Source organism: Macaca thibetana, chromosome 3, assembly GCF_024542745.1.
Source record: "Macaca thibetana thibetana isolate TM-01 chromosome 3, ASM2454274v1, whole genome shotgun sequence".
Lineage (NCBI taxonomy): Eukaryota > Metazoa > Chordata > Mammalia > Primates > Cercopithecidae > Macaca > Macaca thibetana.
In genome coordinates this window covers 761981-780968 of record NC_065580.1, presented here as the reverse complement: position 1 = coordinate 780968, position 18988 = coordinate 761981, and the positions used below count along the sequence as shown (strand labels likewise).

The 18988-nt window shown below is 52.9% G+C and overlaps 2 protein-coding genes across 2 annotated transcripts in view; one reads left to right on the top strand and one right to left on the bottom strand.

The window, feature by feature from the left end:
* The window catches only part of PTPRN2 (protein tyrosine phosphatase receptor type N2), a 1007974-nt gene extending 1004952 nt beyond the window's left edge, over positions 1 to 3022 (bottom strand). Inside the window, exon 1 of the mRNA XM_050785710.1 lies at positions 2767 to 3022. Coding sequence (XP_050641667.1) covers positions 2767 to 2878 — 112 coding nt within the window. The 5' untranslated portion in view covers positions 2879 to 3022. The remainder of the gene's footprint in view (positions 1 to 2766) is intronic.
* Positions 1 to 18988, top strand: part of DYNC2I1 (dynein 2 intermediate chain 1) — an 850736-nt gene that overhangs the window by 478466 nt on the left and 353282 nt on the right.

Sequence of the window (18988 nt, the reverse complement as noted above, 5' to 3'; positions counted from 1 at the left end):
GCAGCGTGGAGTGCAGCTCAAGGCCATGAGAATAAACTCAGAGACGGTAGGTATCGACCCTGGGTTTCATCAAGAGCTCCTTCACTGTCTACATGAGAAGGGCCCCTGCCTCTTGCTCAAGACAAGGCATCCTATATAAAAAGAATTGGTCTTTAGGTCTTGTTAACATCAACCACTAGTTCTAACCTACAAGGCTTTTTGATGTAACAGAGGAGCAAAAACTTGGATCTCCTTGAACCACATGTGTTCTGGAGGCCTCAACCTGAAGTTGAATGTTAATAGGTAAATAAATAAATAGATTACAAATGGCACAGCTGGGCCAGATTTAAGGCCGTTCTGTGCATCTTTAATCGAGCCTCATTATTTGGAACAACGTAGTTGGCGTGACCATTGCCAAACAAGATGCAGACAGGAGAGAAAGAAAAATGGCAGCACCTGCCTGGCACAAGTAAGCAAGCTTCTCCTTGCATTCTCTGCGGATTGTGTTCTGACAAAATGGCAGCAACACTGAGTGAGGAGGGTACAAGGTGGAGGGGACAGAGGTAGCTGACACATGGCCACATTCTGCCCCAAGGTGGCTCCTGCAATGGGAAGACAACACATACATCTCACTGTTTGTCTGTATCGCTGGGGCAGTTTCCAATTACATGAGAATGTAGGCGATGCCTTTCACCTGGAGTCCTCAAAACAATTCGCACGATGTCTGCATCCTTAATGTTTTCCCACAAAATGAGTGTGTCCATAAGTCTCCTTATGACACAGCCTTCTGTTACCAGTGACACGTGATCGGAGCCGAGGGAAACATGGAACCAGTTTTAATTATGAGTCAACTTTGCTCTTAGCCAAAATAACACTGCTGCATTGGCCATTATCATTCAGTTTAGCAGCTTTCCTCTCTTCCTGCACTTCCATCTTTGGGTTTTCCCTTGCTCCCTTTATCAGCTACCCCCCACCTTTCTGACTTTCTCTGTGATTTTGGAAGAATGCTGTGAACTGGCCATTGCAATGGCAAGGAAAGCAGTCAAGGACCAGCCTCCAGCTCACACCACAATGACCTGCCTTGCCCGGGACACTCCACGCCCACGTGTGCTTCATGTGTAGGTAAAGGGCGGCACTTGGCGTCAGAGCAAACAACTCTCCCATGAGGTGACTGGCCAGGTCAAGCCAGATGGAGGAAGGAATACAACCCCAGCAAGAGGCGACTGGGGCACAGCTGGACCTTCTTTGCTGACAGGGGGCAAGGCACCAGGAGGAGGCAGAGCGAGCACGGCCCCCAAGCCTCCCGTGCAGGCCTCACCTGTGCTCCAGCATGGAAGGGTGAGGGCTTCACGCGGGCCCTGGGGGCACAGTGACTGGGCAGCATCCCAGAGGTGCAGGACCAGCACAGGCACTCCCTCCCAGGACGCCAAGGCAGGTGGGCAAGGACCTCCTTTCCCAGCACATGTGTTCCATCTAACAGAGATAAGCAGGTTAGGGAGTGTGAGGAGACCTCAAGGCAAGGGAGGAATTCAGGGGACTCTGGCTTGACGGAGGGAAGCGTCAACTCAGGAGTCCAGGGAGACTGTGTCAAGATACCTGGTTCTCTGCAGTTTTTGTTTGTTTGGGATTTTGACAATAAAGCCTACTGGAGACCAGAAGGGCCTAGAGGCCGGGAGGAAGGTGCCGGAGCCCAGCCGCGCTGAGGTGGGTGCAGGCGGCGCTGGGCAGCGGCGAAGTACCCCCCTCCGTCCCCGCCTGCGTTTGCTTCTGCGCCCCGTGGACACCGATTATCCTAACCTGTCATGTGTAATTCTGGCCCTGAAGCCGCCTGGAAACATTGGCTTTATGGTAAATCTTCTTAATAAACAAGATTAGCAGGAAAGGAGGTGCCGGGGACTGGAGGTTTTATGGGTTTAAAACAGGGGCGTCCGCCTGGGAAAGGAGCGGCTTCCACTCCCTCGCTGCCGTGAAGCTGCCGCCCTCCCTTTCCTCCCGCGGCTGCCACGGAGGAAAAATGTCCTCTGATTTCGGCGGCGCTGCCCGCGGGGCGTGCGGGGGACGCAGGTACAAGCGAGCGCAGCGGGACCTCCGAGGCCCAGCCCTCGCGGCACACGCGGCGCGAACACGAGCGGGGGGCGCACCCACGCCGGACCAGGGCCGCGCGCTCCAGGGCCAGGGGGGTGCCGAGTGGCCGGGCTGGGGGCGTGAGGCCCAGGAGCCGGCGGAGGGGCAGAAGGCCGCGCCGGGGAGGAAACTGAGGCAGGGGCGCGAGACCTGCTCCAAGCCGCCAGTGAGGACAGAGAGGCGCGCGACCCGCGGCCGGGGACTTGCGACCCAGAGCCTGAGGGTGTCGCGCTGGAACCCCGAGACCCCCGGAGCCCCCCACCCGCTCGCCAAGGCGCGCTCCCCACTCACTCACCGAGGCGCCCCTCCCCCCCGCCCCGTCACTCACCGAGGCGCCCCTCCCCCGACCCCCCACTCATTCATTGAGGCGCCCCCCCCCCCCACGCCCCCCCACTCATTCATTGAGGCGCCCCTCCCCCACGCCCCCCACTCATTCATTGAGGCGCCCCTCCCCCAGAACCTCTCACTTAGAGGCGCCCCTCCCCCAACGCCCCCACTCATTTATTGAGGCGCCCTCCCTGCATGCCCCCTCACTGAGGCGCCGCCCCTCCCTCCGACCCCCTCACCGAGACGCCCCTCCCCCTGACCCCCTCACGGAGGCGCCCCTCACAACGCCCCCAACTCATTCATTGAGGCGCCCCTCCCCCCGTGCCCCCCACTCACCCAGGCGCCCCGGGAGCTGCCGGCCGTGGGGGACGGACGAGGGGGCGGCAGGCAGGACGCGTGGCGGCAGCAGCAGCAGCAGCAGCAGCAGCAGCGGGAGCGGCGGCCCCATCCCCGCGGCCTGGCCGGCGGCTCTCAGTCCATGGCCGCGCGGGAGGCGGCGGGAGGCGGCCGAGTCCGGGCCCAGCGAGGCGCGCGCCGCCAGCTCCTCCCGCCGCGCCTCTGGCGCTCTTGCGGCGACGCCGGGCTGAGCTTCAGCACCGGACAGCGCCCGGCCCCGCCCCGGCCCCGCCCCCGCCTGCAGGGCCCCGCCCCCGGACGTGCGTCCGCCATCAGGCCACGCCCTGTCCACGCCCCCGGACAGCCCCGGCCACGCCCCCTCCCGCCTGGCCGCCTCCCCTCCCCACTCGCCCGCGCCGCGGCCCGGAGCCCCACGCCCGGCCCTGGCCTCCCAGCCCCGGCTCGCGCCCCTCCCCGCTCGGAACGCCCCGTCCGCCCCCGCGCGTCCCCTCCCAGCTGCATTCCTGCCGCCCGCCTGGCCCTCCGATCCCCTCCCCGCCTGCCGCCGCGCCCCTCCCGGCCCGGTGCTGGGGGTCGCACTGTCCCCGGGGACGGCTGGGGCTAAGCCGCGCCCTTGGCCCGGAGGGCAAGGCCCGAACCTACTCTGCTGGTGACCTGGGCAGGCGGCCTCTACCCGCGGGGCCCCACGCGCGTCGAATTAACGCCTTCCAACCGTTTATTGAATTTAAACGTAATGGGCCACTCGCGCATCGGGTCGCGCAGAGGTGGACCCAGTCGGCCTCCCCTGCAGCGCAGGCGGCGCCTGGTCCCAGGAAAGCTCCCGGAGGGTCTGGGGTGCGGGTCTGGGGTGCGGGCTGGGGCCAGGCGGGCTCTGGGGCAGAGCAGGGTGAGGCCTCTTGCAGGCCCGGTCGAGGTCCTGGGGGACGTCGGGGTCCTCCTCAGGAGACAGCGCCACTTCCAAGAGGTCCTAAGACAAAGGGGGCCAGTAGGGGCCTCTGGGTGGGAGGCAGGCTGCGCTTCTCCACAGCCCACTTCCCTCACACCCTACCCCAGGGTCACCCCCTGCCAGGTCCCTGTCCTGGTGACCCCACCTGGGCCCCCAACCACCCCACCTGCTTCTGCCTTGGACAGAGAGGCCTGAACCCTCCCGCGTGCCTGCCCACCACGTTCTCATTCCAAGGACATCTGCTCAGCGCCCTGTGGGTTTTCTCCTTCCCTGCCCAGTCCCCACAGCCATGCCTTCCAAGTCCCTTACCAGCCTGGGCAAGGCTGGCACCTGTGGACTGTGAATGGGTATTGGGGTGGCAGCGAGGGAGTTCCACTGTAGCCCAGCCATCTGCAATTCAGAGTTGGATATTGGGGCTGACTGTCCTAAGTCCCCTCCTCACGGACCCTCTGTCCTCAGACCCCCGTCATCTCCTTGCTGGGGCCGCTCACCCTCCCATCCTTCAAGAAAGCAGCTCTTTTCTTTGTCACAGCCCTCCTTCAGTCACCTGTGCCCGGAGTGGGTGGTGGGTGGTCAGTTTATCCTTCACGCCCAGACACCCAGGAGACCACCTCCCGGTAGAAAGCACCCTCTCGCAGAATGCGGCAGCACAGAGGTCACAGTGGCTCCCAGGCAGCCCTTCCCTCCTGCAAAGTCAGGTCCGTGTGTCAACCTGCGGATCCTACAAAAACAGCCACTAGTTGGGAGGATGGTAGCCGGGACCGGATAGATGGGGCTGCTTCTGGCTCATTATTTTTAGTAGCCTGGACTCTAATTTTTAACACAGCAGCGCTTGCCTCAAAACAAATGCAACTCCCGCAGCAAAATCCATCCAGGAAAAAGGCTGTCCGCCTCACTGAACTACAGCAACCCACAAACCACAGGGCGCACCCCAAATGTGGGCTTGGTGGTGATACAGTTTGGACATTTGTCCTGCCCAAATCTCCTGTTGAATTGTAAGCCCCAGTGTTGGAGTTGGAGGTGGGGTCTGGTGGGAGGCGATGGCAGCATGATGGAGGATCCCTCATGAATGGCTTGGGCCACCCCCTTGGTGATGAGTGAGCTCCCCAACTTCCTGTTTTGGTCATTTAAAGCTGTGTGATCCCTCTCCCCGTAACTCTCCCTAACTCTCTCCCTCTCCCCCTAACTCTCCCTACCTCTCTCCCTCTCCCCCAACTCTCCCTAACTCTCTCCCTCTCCCCATAACTCTCCCCAACTCTCTCCCTCTCCCCCAACTCTCCCTAACTCTCTCCCTCTCCCTAACTCTCCCTAACTCTCTCCCTCTCCCCGTAACTCTCCCCAACTCTCTCCCTCTCCCCGTAACTCTCCCCAACTCTCTCCCTCTCCCTAACTCTCCCTAACTCTCTCCCTCTCCCCCTAACTCTCCCCAACTCTCTCCCTCTCCCCCTAACTCTCCCTAACTCTCTCCCTCTCCCCCTAACTCTCCCCAACTCTCTCCCTCTCCCCCAACTCTCCCCAACTCTCTCCCTCTCCCCCTAACTCTCCCCAACTCTCTCCCTCTCCCCCTAACTCTCCCTACCTCTTTCCCTCTCCCTCTCTCCGCCTCTCCTTCTCTCTCCCTCTCAGTCTCTTCCCCTCTACCTCTCTCTCTCTCCGTCCCCCTCTCTGTCCCTCTGTCCCTCTCCCCTCTCTCTTCCTGTCTCTCCCATCCTCACTATGTGACATCCTGCTCTCCCTTTGCCTTCTGCCATGATCAGAAGCTCCCTGAGGCCTCCCCAGAGGCAGATGCCACCATGCTTCTGGTACAGCCTACAGAACCGTGAGCCAATTAAGCCTCTTTTCTTACAAATTACCCAGCCTTGGGTATTTCTTTATAGCCATGTGAGAATGGCCTAACACACGTGGTGAGAGAAGTCTGTGTGGGGGTGTCGGGAGGCTAGGAAGAGTGGCACCACCAGATGGCTCAGGGTCAGGTGCGTCCTGGGAGGTCCTGAGCCATCTATGGAGTCAGTGATGGAAGCCACGGAGGAAAGGAAAGGTCAGAGTGAGCCCGCAGAGGGAGAGCCTCTTCATGACGGTCCGTGAGGTGATTCGGACGCACAGGGGTGGGACACGGGATTCTCTTCAGTGAAAACTACTTTGTGAGGCCTTAACACCATTTCTCTGGTCCAGATGGAGGTCTAAGGAACCAAGTGCTCCGCCTGAACGAGGATGACCTGGAGAGGTCTGTCGCCTGAATGAGAGTCACTGAGTTTACACTGCAGGAGAGCTGCTCCCAAGACCAAGGCCCTGCGATTCCCAGAGGCCGTCGGACCGCGGCATCCCTTGGTGTGCACAGTGGGCGTGGAGAAGGACCCAGAGTCTGGAGCCTACATCCTGGAGGACTGTGTATCTTGGGAGGGGCCGGGGCTTGTTTATACTTTCATTGTTTGACTTGCTGCATGCTTAATGGTAGTTTCCTGAACAAGGTCCTGTTTCACCCCAAGGGCCCTGAACTTTAGGACGCTGACTGTGTCAAAGCAAGGTTAAACACAAACAAGCCGCAAGAAAAGGAAAGTCAAAACCAGAGGCACTGGAGGGATCACAACAAAAAGCACCTTGAGAAGCACAGCGCCTACAAGACAGCAGCGCAGCGTGGCCGGCTCCCTGCCTCAAGCACCAGACGCACTAACCCAGGTTCCGAGAGGGGGCAGGTCAACCCTGGATAAAATAAACTCCAGGAGGCCGGGCACAGTGGCTCACGCCTGTAATCCCAGCACTTTGGAAGGCCGAGGCGGGCAGATCACTTGAGGTCAGGAGTTCAAGACCAGCCTGGCCAACATGGTGAAACCCCGTCTCTACTAAAATATGAAAATTAACCAGGTATGGTCGTGGGCACCTGTAATCCCAGGTACTTGGGAGGCTGAGGCGGGAGAATTGCTTGAACCCAGGAGGCAGAGGTTGCAGTGAGCTGAGATTGTACCACTACACTCCAGCCTAGGTGACAGAGCAAGACTCCATCTCAAAAAAAAAAAAAAAAAAAAAAGGAAACTCAAGGAAAGGAAATGCAAAGGGTGGAGAAAGGAATAAAAATGTTGTTTAGCAAACCAAGGCTGGTTTCGGAACTCCATCTGATATGGCCCAGACTTCCAATCCAAAAGGAAGACTGTGCTGGTCAGACAGGTGGTCACCATTAGATTCTTAGTGCTTGACCCAACAGGTGCAGAGGCGTGTCTGTGTCTGTCTAAGAACACGTTTGAATGCTGTACAAGACACATACGTGAACCTTGTACCACATGCACAGCTTTCAAACATGCTCTTATATTCTCCAAGCCCTTTAGTGGGAATGTCTCCTACATACATTTATGCTTTGTGCCTTCCTACTTATGAAATTAACCCCTCATTGTCACACTTGCTGATATGCATGCTATATGCCCATAGCATGCCACGGTCTGTACACAGTGCAACCTTGTAGTTTCCATGCAGTAATAACATATCCCTCACATTTGTAATCATGGGTCAAGGAATAACTCTTCCAAGATTTTCAAAGTCGAAAGGCCTGTCTCAAACAGTTCCTGACTTACACATATTCCTTCAAAGGCATCCCATCTGCCGGAGGAGTCCAGTTGAGTGGGACAACAGTGGTGTGTACCAGGGGAGTACACAGAAGGTCAGGGCTCAAATTCCAGTCCTGCGGCGCACCAGCACCGTGATCGTGAAAGCGGCACCAGTCCCGTGATCGTGAACCCCGCACCAGCTCCGTGATCGTGAACCCCACACGAGCTCCGTGATCCTGAACGCGGCACCAGCCCCGTGATCGTGAACGAGACACCAGCCCCGTGATCGTGAACCCTGCACCATTTCCGTGATCCTGAACGCGGCACCAGCTCCGTGATCGTGCTAAATGGCATAGTAATTCTGGCCAACCATGATGAAATTTGAATGATTTATTAGACTAGTCAAAACTGCCAGATTGGCCACTTTTAATTGGCCATTTTTCACCATTTAAACACACCCAGGTCTAGTCCAATGGCAAATGCGGTGAGTCACCTAATCCCAGTCTGTGTGATGGAAAGTGGATGTCAGCCCGTGGAGACAGTAGCTCAGTTTTCTGCTTATGATGTTGACTGCACCCAGTCTACAGGGGAAGAGCAAGTCGTGCCCACCCCTGCCCCTTCTGAGAAGAGGGCCCCACAAAGCTTCCCTCTGCTTAGGGAGGGGAGTCAGGAAATGGCCCATCACTCCTTGGTGTCTTGTCCTGGTGTGGACACCTCCTCCCTGCAGGAAACGTCCTGCCCCAAAAGGGTGACACTTCTGTTAAGTACCAAGTATCACTGACTCCAGCGTGCAGTTGCAGGGTGGGAAACAGGAAGCTGCACCCAACAAAATGGAACAGCCCAACGGGTTCACCTTGCCCACTGCCAAATTATCAAGACGGGTAATTGCAGTCGAGAAAGAGTAATTTATGCAGAGCTGGCTGTGCGAAGACTGGAGTTTTATTACTCAAATCGGTCTCCCTGAAAACTCGAGGATCAGAGATTGTAAGGATAATTTGGTGAGCAGGGGCTCGGGAAGTGGAGTGTTGATTGGTCGGGTTGGAGATGGAATCAGAGGGGGTTGAAGTGGGTTTTTCTTGCTATCTTCTGTTCCTGGGGGGATCGCAGAACTGGCTGAGCCAAATACCAGTCTGGTCGGTCAGCTGGTACATCAGAATGCAGGGTCTGCAATATCTCAAGCACTGATCCTAGGTTTTACAGCAGTGATGTTATTCCCAGGAGCAATGTGGGGAAGTGTAGAATCTTGCAGCCTCCAGCTGCATGGTTCCTAAATCATAATTCTAATCTTGTGGCTAATGTGTTAGTCCCCAGGCAGGAAGGGGGTTTGTTTTGGGAAAGGACTGTTATCATCTCTGTTTCAAAGCTAAACCATAAACTAAGTTCCTCCCAGAGTTAATCTGGCCTACGGCCAGGAATGAACAAAGACAGCTTGGAGGTTAGAAGGAAGATGCAGTCAGTTAGGTCAAATCTCTTTCACTGTAATAATTGTCTCAGTTATAATCTTTGCAAAGGTGGTTTTAAAAATATTGCTCCAGGCCGGGCGTGGTGGCTCATGCCTGTAATCCCAGCACTTTGGGAGGCCGAGGTGGGCGGATCACAAGGTCAGGAGATCGAGACCATGGTGAAACCCCGTCTCTACTAAAAATACAAAAAATTAGCCGGGCACAGGCCGGGCGCCTGTAGTCCCAGCTACTCGGGAGGCTGAGGCAGGAGAATGGCGTGAACCCGGGAGGCGGAGCTTGCAGTGAGCCGAGATTGCGCCACTGCACTCCAGCCTGGGCGACAGAGCGAGACTCCGTCTCAAAAAAAAAAAAAAAAAAAAAAAAAAAAAAAAAAAAAAAATATTGCTCCAGGACCCCAAATGTCTGAAGAATTGGCCTTAGCACGTTACTGTATTATCAATATTTTGCCAGTCAGCAGACAACAAAAAGGGGAGAGGAAGTCTGGATTGTCCATCTTGGGTGGTGTTAGTGTTGGTGTTGGTAGTGATGGTGGTGGAAGTGGAGGTGATGGTAGGAGTGATTGTTACAGTGGTGTTGATGTTGAGGGTGTCAGTGTTGGTGGTGGGATGGTGGTGATCATGGTGGCAGTGATGGGGGTGGCAATAGTGGTGGTTAGGGGTGATGGTGGTAATCATGGTGACTATGGCATTGGTGGTGGTAGAAAAGGTGATGCTGGAGGTCGTGGTGGTGGTATTGATATTGGCAGTGTTAGTTGTGGTTATTGTGGTGCTGCTGAAGGTGGTCAGAGATGGCGACAGTGATAGTGGCAATGGTGATTGTGATGGTGGTGGTATTGACATTGGCAGTATTGCTGATGGTGATGCTGGTGGTGATGATGGTAGAGACGATGGTGATTTCGATGGTGGATGTGTTGATGAAGGTGGTGATTGTTGTGGTGCTGGTACTGATATTGATATTGACAGTAATCCTGATGGTGGTACTGACGGTGATGGGAAAAGTGGTGGTGATTTTGACAGTGGATGTGTTGTTAAGGAAAGTGGTGATTGATATGGTGATGGTAGTAGTTATTGTGGTGGTGCTGGAGGGTGGTGGCAGAGATGATGTTAAAGGTGGTGATGGTAATGGTGGTGAAGCTGGTGGTGACAGAGATAGTCATGGTGGCAGTGGTGGAGCTGGTGGTGATGGAAGGGGTTGTGGTGGTTGATATGGTTTGGATGTGTGTCCCCACCTAAATCTCATGTGGAATTGAAATCCCGTGTTGGAGGTGGGGACTAGTGGGAGGTAATTGAATCATGGGGGTAGATTTCCCCCTTTGGTGCTGTTCTCATGGTAGAGTTCTCACGAGATCTGGTTAAAAGTGTGTAGCACCTCCTGCTTCTCTCTCTCTTTCTCCTGCTCTGGCCATGTAAGATGTGCTTGCTTTCCCTTCACCTTCCACCACAATTGTAAATTTCCTGAGGCCTCTCCAGCCATATTTCCTGTACAGCCTACAGAACCATCAGCCAATTAAACCTCTTTTCTTTATAAATTACTCAGTCTCAGGGAAGTGGGGAGTATTGTTATGGTGGTGGTGGTGGAGGTGGTGATGGTGGTGGTGGGGTTATTAGTGGTGATGAAGCTGGTGGTGGTGGTGGAGTTGGAGCTGTTAGTGATGGTAAAGCTGGTGGTGGTGGTTTATGGCAGTGCAAGAATGGACTAATACAGTGGTGGGGGTGGAGGTGGAGGTGTTAGTGGTGGTGAAGCTAGTGGTGTTAGAGATGGTGATAGTGGTGGTCATGGTGGTGGAGGTGGAGCTGGTGATGATGGAGGTGAAGGTGTTAGTGGTGGTGATGCTGGTGGTGGTGGTGGTAGTGATGGTGGTGGTGGAGATGGTTATGGTGGTGGTGGTGGTAGTGACGGTGGTGGTGGAGGTGTTCGTGGTGGTAAAGCTGATGGTGGTGGAGGTAGAGCTGTTAGTGATGGTAAAGCTGGTGGTGGTAGAGGTGGCTGTGGTGGTGGCGGAGGTGGTAGAGGTGGTGATGGTGGTTATGGTGATAGTGGTGAAGTTGTGGTGACAGAGGTGGAGCTGGTGGTGATGGAGGTGTCAGTGGTGGTGATGCTTCTGTCTGCACACCCCCTTTCCCACTGAGGGCAAACAGCACTTCCATTTTTATCTGTGGGACTTCTGCCCTTGAACCCTTGTCCCTCAGGACAGGCCACCTGGTAAAGGCTCATGGCATACACAGGCCAGCAGATGCTCTCTCCCTAGGATGTGAGTCATGCATGGAGTGACACAGGAGGAGATGACCAGAGCTGCCTCAGGCCTGCAGCAGCACCCAAGCCTGCCTGTATTAGTTCCTTCTCACACTGCTATAAAGAAATACCTGAGACTGGGTAATTTGTAAAGAAAAGAGGTTTAATTGACCAACAGTTCCTCAGGCTATACAGGAAGCAAGATGGCCTCTGCTTCTGGGGAGGCCTCGGGAAACGTTTAATCATGGCGGGAGATGAAGGGGGAGCAGGCACGTCTTACGTGGCTGGAGGAGGAGGAAAAGAGAGACAGGGGAGGTGCCACGCACTTTAAAACAACCAGATCTCACAGGAACTCACTGCCGCCACGCCCACACCAAGGGGATGGTGTTAAACCATCAGAAACCACCCCCACGATCCAGTCCCTTCCCACCAGGTCCCACCCCTAATAGTGGGGATTGTTAATTCAACATGATTTGGGTGGGGACGCAGATCCAAACCGCATCACTGCCAGTGAGTGCCAAGGCCTGGGTCCCATGCTCAGGTCTGTATCTGCATCTTTTCCTGACTCTGGGGGCTCCCTACCTTCCAGTAAAGTCTTTCGTGGGCCCAGTTGCCAGCCCCTTTCAGTCACCTGCACTGAGAGACTTGGTGACCTGTGTAAGTCGGCAGGCCTCAGTCTTACTGTTATTAATAAGCAATTCAGCCATTGATCATAACAAAAATATCTAACTCCATAAAGCACTGACTAGGTGCCAGTGACTATGACAATAGTTAGGTGCCATTCTCATTCGCATTCCACACATGACAAGACCAAGGCTGAGAAGGTCTATTAATCTTCCCTAGACCCCCACAGCCAGTTAAGTGGTGGGTTCAGGGTTCAAGTCCACTCGGTCTCACTCCAGAGTTTAGGGTCCCATTCTTGCCATCCCAATTCACCGAATTCTCCATTTGTGGATTCTATTGCCTGAAAAGCCAGCACTTGTGAGGCCTCCTAACCCTAGCTGGGAGGGCAGCCAGCCCACTGAGCAGGGAGGTGACTGGCTATTATTCAGGGTGTGGGCGCAGAAGTGTCTGGCATCCGAGGCATTTTGTTGCTTCTTTTACTGAGGCAGAGGGACGGAGAAGCAACATGTGATAATCCCACCTCACCAGCATTGCAGCAAAAGTCAGACTCTCCCGGCAAACTGGTCAATGAATCTGCTGGAAGACATTCTTATTCTACGGGACTTTCTCTGCGTGTTCAAGATGGTACTCACAGGTCTCCCGGCAAAGCAATACAAAAACCAAGCTGACCCCACTCCTGGCTATTCACGCCAACATCTGTGCTTCCCCGGGGGCCAGCCACTGCCCAGTTCACTCCATGCCTCCTATACCCACAAGCCACTAAGCCTGAGGAGGAGAACGTCCAGCCTGCCTGGAAGCAGGCTTTTCCCTAGCCCAGGGGCGAACACCATGGAGCTTCCCATCAGCTCTCCAGACAGCTCTGCTCTCAGTGGGTTGGAGGCAACAACCTGTGGCTGGAACATGGCCTGATGTGAGAGCCTCCCGAGTAGCTGGGACTCCAGGCGTGTGCTACCACATCCAGCTAATTTTTGCATTTTTTTGTAGAGATGGGGTTTCCCCATGTTGCCCAGGCTGGTAACTCCCGAGCTCTAGCAATCTGCCCATCTTGGCCTCCCACAGTGCTGGGATTATAGGCAAGCGCCACTGTACTGGCCTATTATTTATATTTGATATAGCATTTAACAGAAATTTGTTGTGATAATTTTTCACCTTTTGCTAAGTTGAAATGTTTTATTTTATTTTATTTTACTTTTTCAAGATGGAGTCTCACTCTGTCGCCCAGGCTGAAGTGCAGTGGCGCGATCTCAGTTCACTGCAAGCGCTGCCTCCCAGGTTCACGCCATTCTCCTGCCTCAGCCTCCCCAGTAGCTGGGACTACAGGCGCCCGCAACCTTGCCCACCTAATTTTTTGTATTTTTAGTAGAGACGGGGTTTCACTGTGTTAGCCAGGATGGTCTCTATCTCCTGACCTCGTGATCTACCCGCCTCGGCCTTCCAAAGTGCTGGGATTACAGGTGTGAGCCACCGCGCCCGGCCGAAGCACATCTTTTTAAAAAAACTAATTAAAGAGATGCCATGCTTATGGCTGGGAAGTTAATGTAAAAACCATCCTCTTCTCCCTCATTAGTTATAAATTTAATATAATCTCAATCAAAATTGCATGGGATTTTCTAGAACTTGGTAAACTAAAATTCATATGGGGGAGAAGCCAATCGTCCTACAAGTTTTAAAAGCTTATAAGATACTTAAAGATCACTCTGAGACTCAGGAGAAGATGAAATATCCAGGGAGGGAAGTCAATGTTGGGGCCACTTTTGTTCAAGGTGGTATCTCCTGGCCTCGACGGTGACCCTGAGAGGCTGCATGTGGGGAACGAAGGAGTTGGAGTCTGGAGCTCTCAAGGGCAGGGGTGGAACAGTCCCTGCCAAGCTGCCCCATGTGAACTTCAGCCTGGCTTCAAGCCATCCCAACGCTCCCAGAACCCCAAACCCTGAAATTACACTCAGGTGATCGCAACATTAAAACATGTTTATCTTCTTTAGACAAAATACTCTAAACTGAGATTCTTCAATTAACAGGAATGAACATTTTTATGACAATGGATAGGTATCAATACATATTTCAGTGTCATGATGTACTAATGTAAACCAGTTTAATGCTGCCCCAAAACAATGTATACCAATTACACCATCATTTTCCAGAAGTGGGGATTATACTTTTAAAACACTGCTTTAGTAATTGAAAATAGTAACTGCAGCCTCAGACTCCTGGGCTCAAGAGATCCTTCTGCCCCTGCCTCCCAAGTAGCTGGGACTACAGGTGCACACCATGCCTGGCTTCTCATTTCTGTGCTAATTACATGTCAGTTGGCCTGTGAGTGTCCTTGACAGTACTGGCTCCAGCAGCAGCTTCTGCTCCCGGCTTCTCAGGTAGGTTCTGATTCTGTGCATTCACCTGTCTGTCCAGTTTTCAGGATAGCAGTTTGCCCCATGACCTCATTTCTCTGATGGATCTGAGAAGAGCTGCTGATTTTCCATTTGCTCAGTTTTTTTTCTTGTTGTGGGGACAACAGTTATAACTTCCAAGCTCTTTACTTCTCAAATCATTATCTTTTGATGTTTAAATGGTTTTAGTTTTACATGTAGATTTGTATTCCATCTGGAATATTTCTTTTATGCATTATATAAGGTAGAGAACTAACTTTTCTTAGTGAAAATCTGTCATTCCCCATTTATTTGGGATGGCTCTTCATTATACAAAATGTCCCACGTAAGTGTGTGTACTCTGTGCTTCTCGTTCTCTTCTGTCGGCCTATTTACCTATTCCTAACCACTTCCATACTGAAGCTTTTTAATACACTCTTCAACACTGGCTAGCGCAAACCCCCTCTGATTCTTCCTGGCGATTCTCTCGTGTTGCCTCTCCTCTGTATTGGAGCACATTCCCTCCCTCCTGTCAGATGTTAATTACCTGTGTTATTTTTCTTTTCTCTGCCAGACTTTCTAGAAGTTTTCTAGTTGTTTTATTCATTTATTTTATCATATCTTTGGGAGTTTTTTTAAATTCATAAATGTATCCTCACATATTTACTCATTTGTTGCCTTTTTAGTTTTCTATTTTTTGCTTCTTGAATTAAATGCTCAATTCTTCTTTATTATACAAATTATACTACTGCATTCCCATTTGGAAAATATTCAGTCTGTACAGAAATACACAGAGGAAAATGTAAGAGTTCCTTTACTTGCATCCCCACTTCACCGTCCTCTCCAAGAAGTAAGAACCATCAGCAGTTTTACCCAAACACATATGTTACTTATGCTCAAATGTCATTTTTTAAATAAGTGACATCATACTCTTTATACTGTTTTGACTTGCTTTTTCAAAACTTTTACTTTGCATATGACTTAGAGATAGGTATGCTTGCCTCATTTCAGGTAAAGGCTACATAATATTCCCTAGTACAGACAGGCTGTGTTTAAATTCTGTACTCCATTATTGAAGAATATTTAGCTAGCTTTCCAACAGAAACTCTTCAGATACCTGAAAAACAGTATCTACAAGAAACAACCTCAGCCAGCATGCGCACACTTGGACACTTCAGTTGCTAACACACCGAATTGCTTCCCGATCCATCGGTAGGTAGCAGGGTCCCCAGTGTTCATACTGGACGACAATATGGTTCTCAACTTGGTACGCACATCCCGTAAAGGTTCAATTACAAAACACACATGCAAAAAGTGGTGGCTTTCGTGCACCCCAGGAATTACTAATGAAAATGCAGTATGAACAACCACAGAGTGAGAATCGGAGCTGACATCTGTACCCCACCCCTCTGTGCAGACACTGTTCTGAAAGGTTTACTCAGGCATTAATTCACTTACTATTTGTGGCAATCCAAGGAGGATGTGCCATTGTTATCTCCACTTCACAAACCTGCCCATAGTCACATCACCACTGAGTGGGAGAGCCAACACAGGGGCCCAGACAGCCCGGGTCCCGCAGACCTGTTCTGCACTGAAAACGTCATATTGACAGCAGCTACCATATTCCAAGGCATGTTCCTAATGCCAAATGTGTAAGATGGAGGAAATCACATTCACTTAAGGGCATTATTTACTGGTGTTCAACTAACCTCTCCCCAGTCCACCCCTGGATAACACCCACAAAGCCCTAGGCCAGGAGTCTGCCAGGACTCAGGCAGCAGGTCTCTCTTAGCCCACAAGTTCTGGGCCTCGCTGGGATGGCAGAGGGAAAGCTGGCATTCGGGGTAATGTGTCATGGGTACCCAGAAGATGCTCCCGCTGTAAAACTTTGGGAAATAAAGCAGTGAGGAGATAGCCATCACCAGCAGGTGCCCCAGTGCTCACTCCCCATGGGCAGCAGGTGCTGCCAACAATGAAGAAACGGTACCTGCTTCAAGGACAGAAAGACCCCGGAGCACAGAGATCAGGCATCACCACTAACCACTGATACAACGAGAGCACTGCCAGCTGACAACCAAGAGGATCCACAGGAGCCTCCACCGGCGACTCACCAGCCCCAGGGCCGAGGACCTAAGTAGCCAGGCAGTCTACACATTCCTACCTGGTCAGTATAACCAGAACAACTCCAGCCAAGTACGCGAGGTCTCACTTAGGCCTAACAATGAAGTTACAGCTTCTTACTCGTTTCCTAAGGAATCACTCAACACACAGAGCCTGGAGCTTCAGGAAGGATACAGATCATTTCACCAGCACATGCTCTTTTAACTCCCTTCCCATTCCCAAAGGGTCTGTGGCCATTTGCCAGAGAGCCTGGGCCTGGGAAGGCTGGCGTGAAGGGTGTCAGGGAATCCGGGACAATGACCACAGACTAATTCTAGCCCCTGCGAGCCAGCACACTGCGATGTCCTCCAGTCACAGTGGGTCTCCAAGCCTATGCCCCATTGTTTCTCCGGCACCCAGATGTGTTGTTGGAATATTAACCCTCAATACTGTGCAGAACTACCTCTCAGTTCCCCAGGAGGAAGACACCTATTCAGGCATGCAGAGCAAAGTGAAGTCTTAGAGCTCTCCCTCGCTTAAATATTAAATCAAAAGCAAGACCATGGATAAGCAATCTGTGGTGTATTAACAAAACGGAATATTGCTCTATAATGAAAAGAAACGAATTACTAATGCGTGCAACAAATGGGTGAATCTTAACAGCAGTGTGCTGGGTGAGGGAAGCAGACACCAGGGTGCCTATTAAGTGCTTCCCTCACGAAGCCCGAAGACAGACAGAGCCACCTCATGGCGACAGAAACCTGAATACTGTGCTTCACGTGGGAAGGGGCAGGCAGGTGCCTCCTGGCGTGGCAGAAATGTTCCCTAGCTTGACTGCAGCACAGGTCATGTGGTTTAATATGTTGTTCAAACTCATCAAACTGCACTTAATATCAGTGTATTTTGTAGTGTAAATTTCTATTCAAGTGATGTCCATTTTTCTGGTATTTCAGAAATTTGTACACCCCAGGGACTGAACTGCCAGTGGGGATTCCTGTCACTGGCCTGGCCCCAGTGTATCTTCAAGAATGACTCGTCTGGCACAGTGGGAGCAGGTGGTGGACACAGGGGCCACCGTTCCTCCAGTCTGGGATTCTTACCAGACAAATTAACACAGTACAGTCCTTGGTATGAGGCTTGTACCTAAGAATCTAACAAGTTATTTTTTCTGTCCCAATTAAGAGAAAGCACTAGAAACTACTCACTTTCTCAACAGGGTCGTGATGCAGACTGCAGCTCTGTCTTGGGCTATGATGCTCTGGCTTACTGTCAGGACTCAAACCAAACAGGACGCCTGGGCAAGCTGCCCTCTCCTCATCTTCCTCTCTCAGCATCAAAATCGCAGCACATCTCTCCTGCCCTCAGGGGCCGCTGCCCAGTGACACCCGCCCAGCCTCCTCCTGGTGGCCGAGGGACCCGCCTCAGCACCCCCAGGCCTGCCCCTCTTTGGGCAGGTCTCTGCCTCCTCCTGTGCCCCACACCCACCTGCTCCGTCCCTGCCCCACCCCAGTTCCCGCGTGACGGATGCTGTCCTGCAGCTCAGAGCCCAGCTCACCCTGAAAATCTCCAAGGCCCAGCCGGGGGTCTGGCCCAAGCTTGCAGCCCACCCAGAGGAGCCCAGGGGACCTCTCGCCTCTGCCTGAGCCGTGCAGGCTTCATCGTCCGTGGATGAAGAGCTCAGCCTGACCAGAGCCTCCCCATGCTCCCCACTAAGATGTGCTTCTGAGACACCATCCGGCAGGACAGGCTTTCAGTTGCCAAGGGCCCCACACGCTGTCCCTGCTTCTGGAACTCTCTTCCCCTGGCTGGCCCCTCATCCTTCAGCAGGAGGAAAACAATTTTTCACATGAGCCCTCCTTATCCACCAGCCTGGGCTGCACCCGCAAAGGTTCTGTGTTCCGGGTTCCGGCGTGTGGCGGCGTGTGGCGGCGTGTGGCAGCGTGTCACAGTGCTCCAAGCTGTGAGTCAGGCGCCTTTCCTGGTGCTGCTCTCTCAGAAAGCTCCCCCTGCATTTCCTGCAGTCCAGGAAGTTCTCATCGGGGCTGGCAGGGAGTTTGGAATTTGAGTTAAGAATCAGTTACCAATACATAAAATTCAGAGGATTTCAAACACAACTTACGGCTTCTGTCTTCTCTTGGAACATAAGCCCATCATCTGGAGCCCACACTGTCTGCCCCTCAGAGAGTAGGGGACTCCCACTCACCCTACCTGGCTGGTTGTACCCCAAGTGCCAGCTGGGACCCAGGCTCCTCCTAGTGCAGAAATAATGGGGAGCTGATTAAACTGTTCAGCAGAAGCTCCAGCCACTAAGTGTTTTCTCAGAATCACTGCACTTGTAAAAGGAGACCTAGGAGAGACAGCCATGCTTAGATTGGAGCAATACGTTGCTAACAAAGAATTTCAGGAATTGGCAAGAGAGCAATTGGGGGACAGGCAGTCTTTCTGAGTCTTTGAAAATGCTGCCTCCTCCTCCTTTAAGGCCAGAATGTGCTGTAAACCCAGATAATCAGTGAGGCAACATTGCATAGCGCTCTCTCCAGCCTGAAGCCTCCTAGCACTCTGAGCCTTTTCCTGGCTGGAGTTTCCACAGACACAGAATAAAGGCCATCACTGTGTTGCCCATCCTTCACCCATGATGTTTGTGTGGACATCTCGACGATCCCAGGAGGTGTCTCTTAATGGCCTCTGCAGCCTGAAAACACAAGGCTTCCTCTAGGCTTTCCTGCAGAAAATACCACATTTAATTTTAAAATCATGATTTTCAAAACAATGACCTTCCTCCAAAGACAGGAACCACACACCTGGCTGGTTTGGGCCACGTGGCGGCTCTGAGCTTAGCCAGGTGGCCGGTGGGCCGGTCCTGATTCTGTGGGCTGCTGGAGGTCCCCCTGGTGGGAAAGGTGCTGGGCACGTAAGTGAGGGCCACGGACAGGCCTC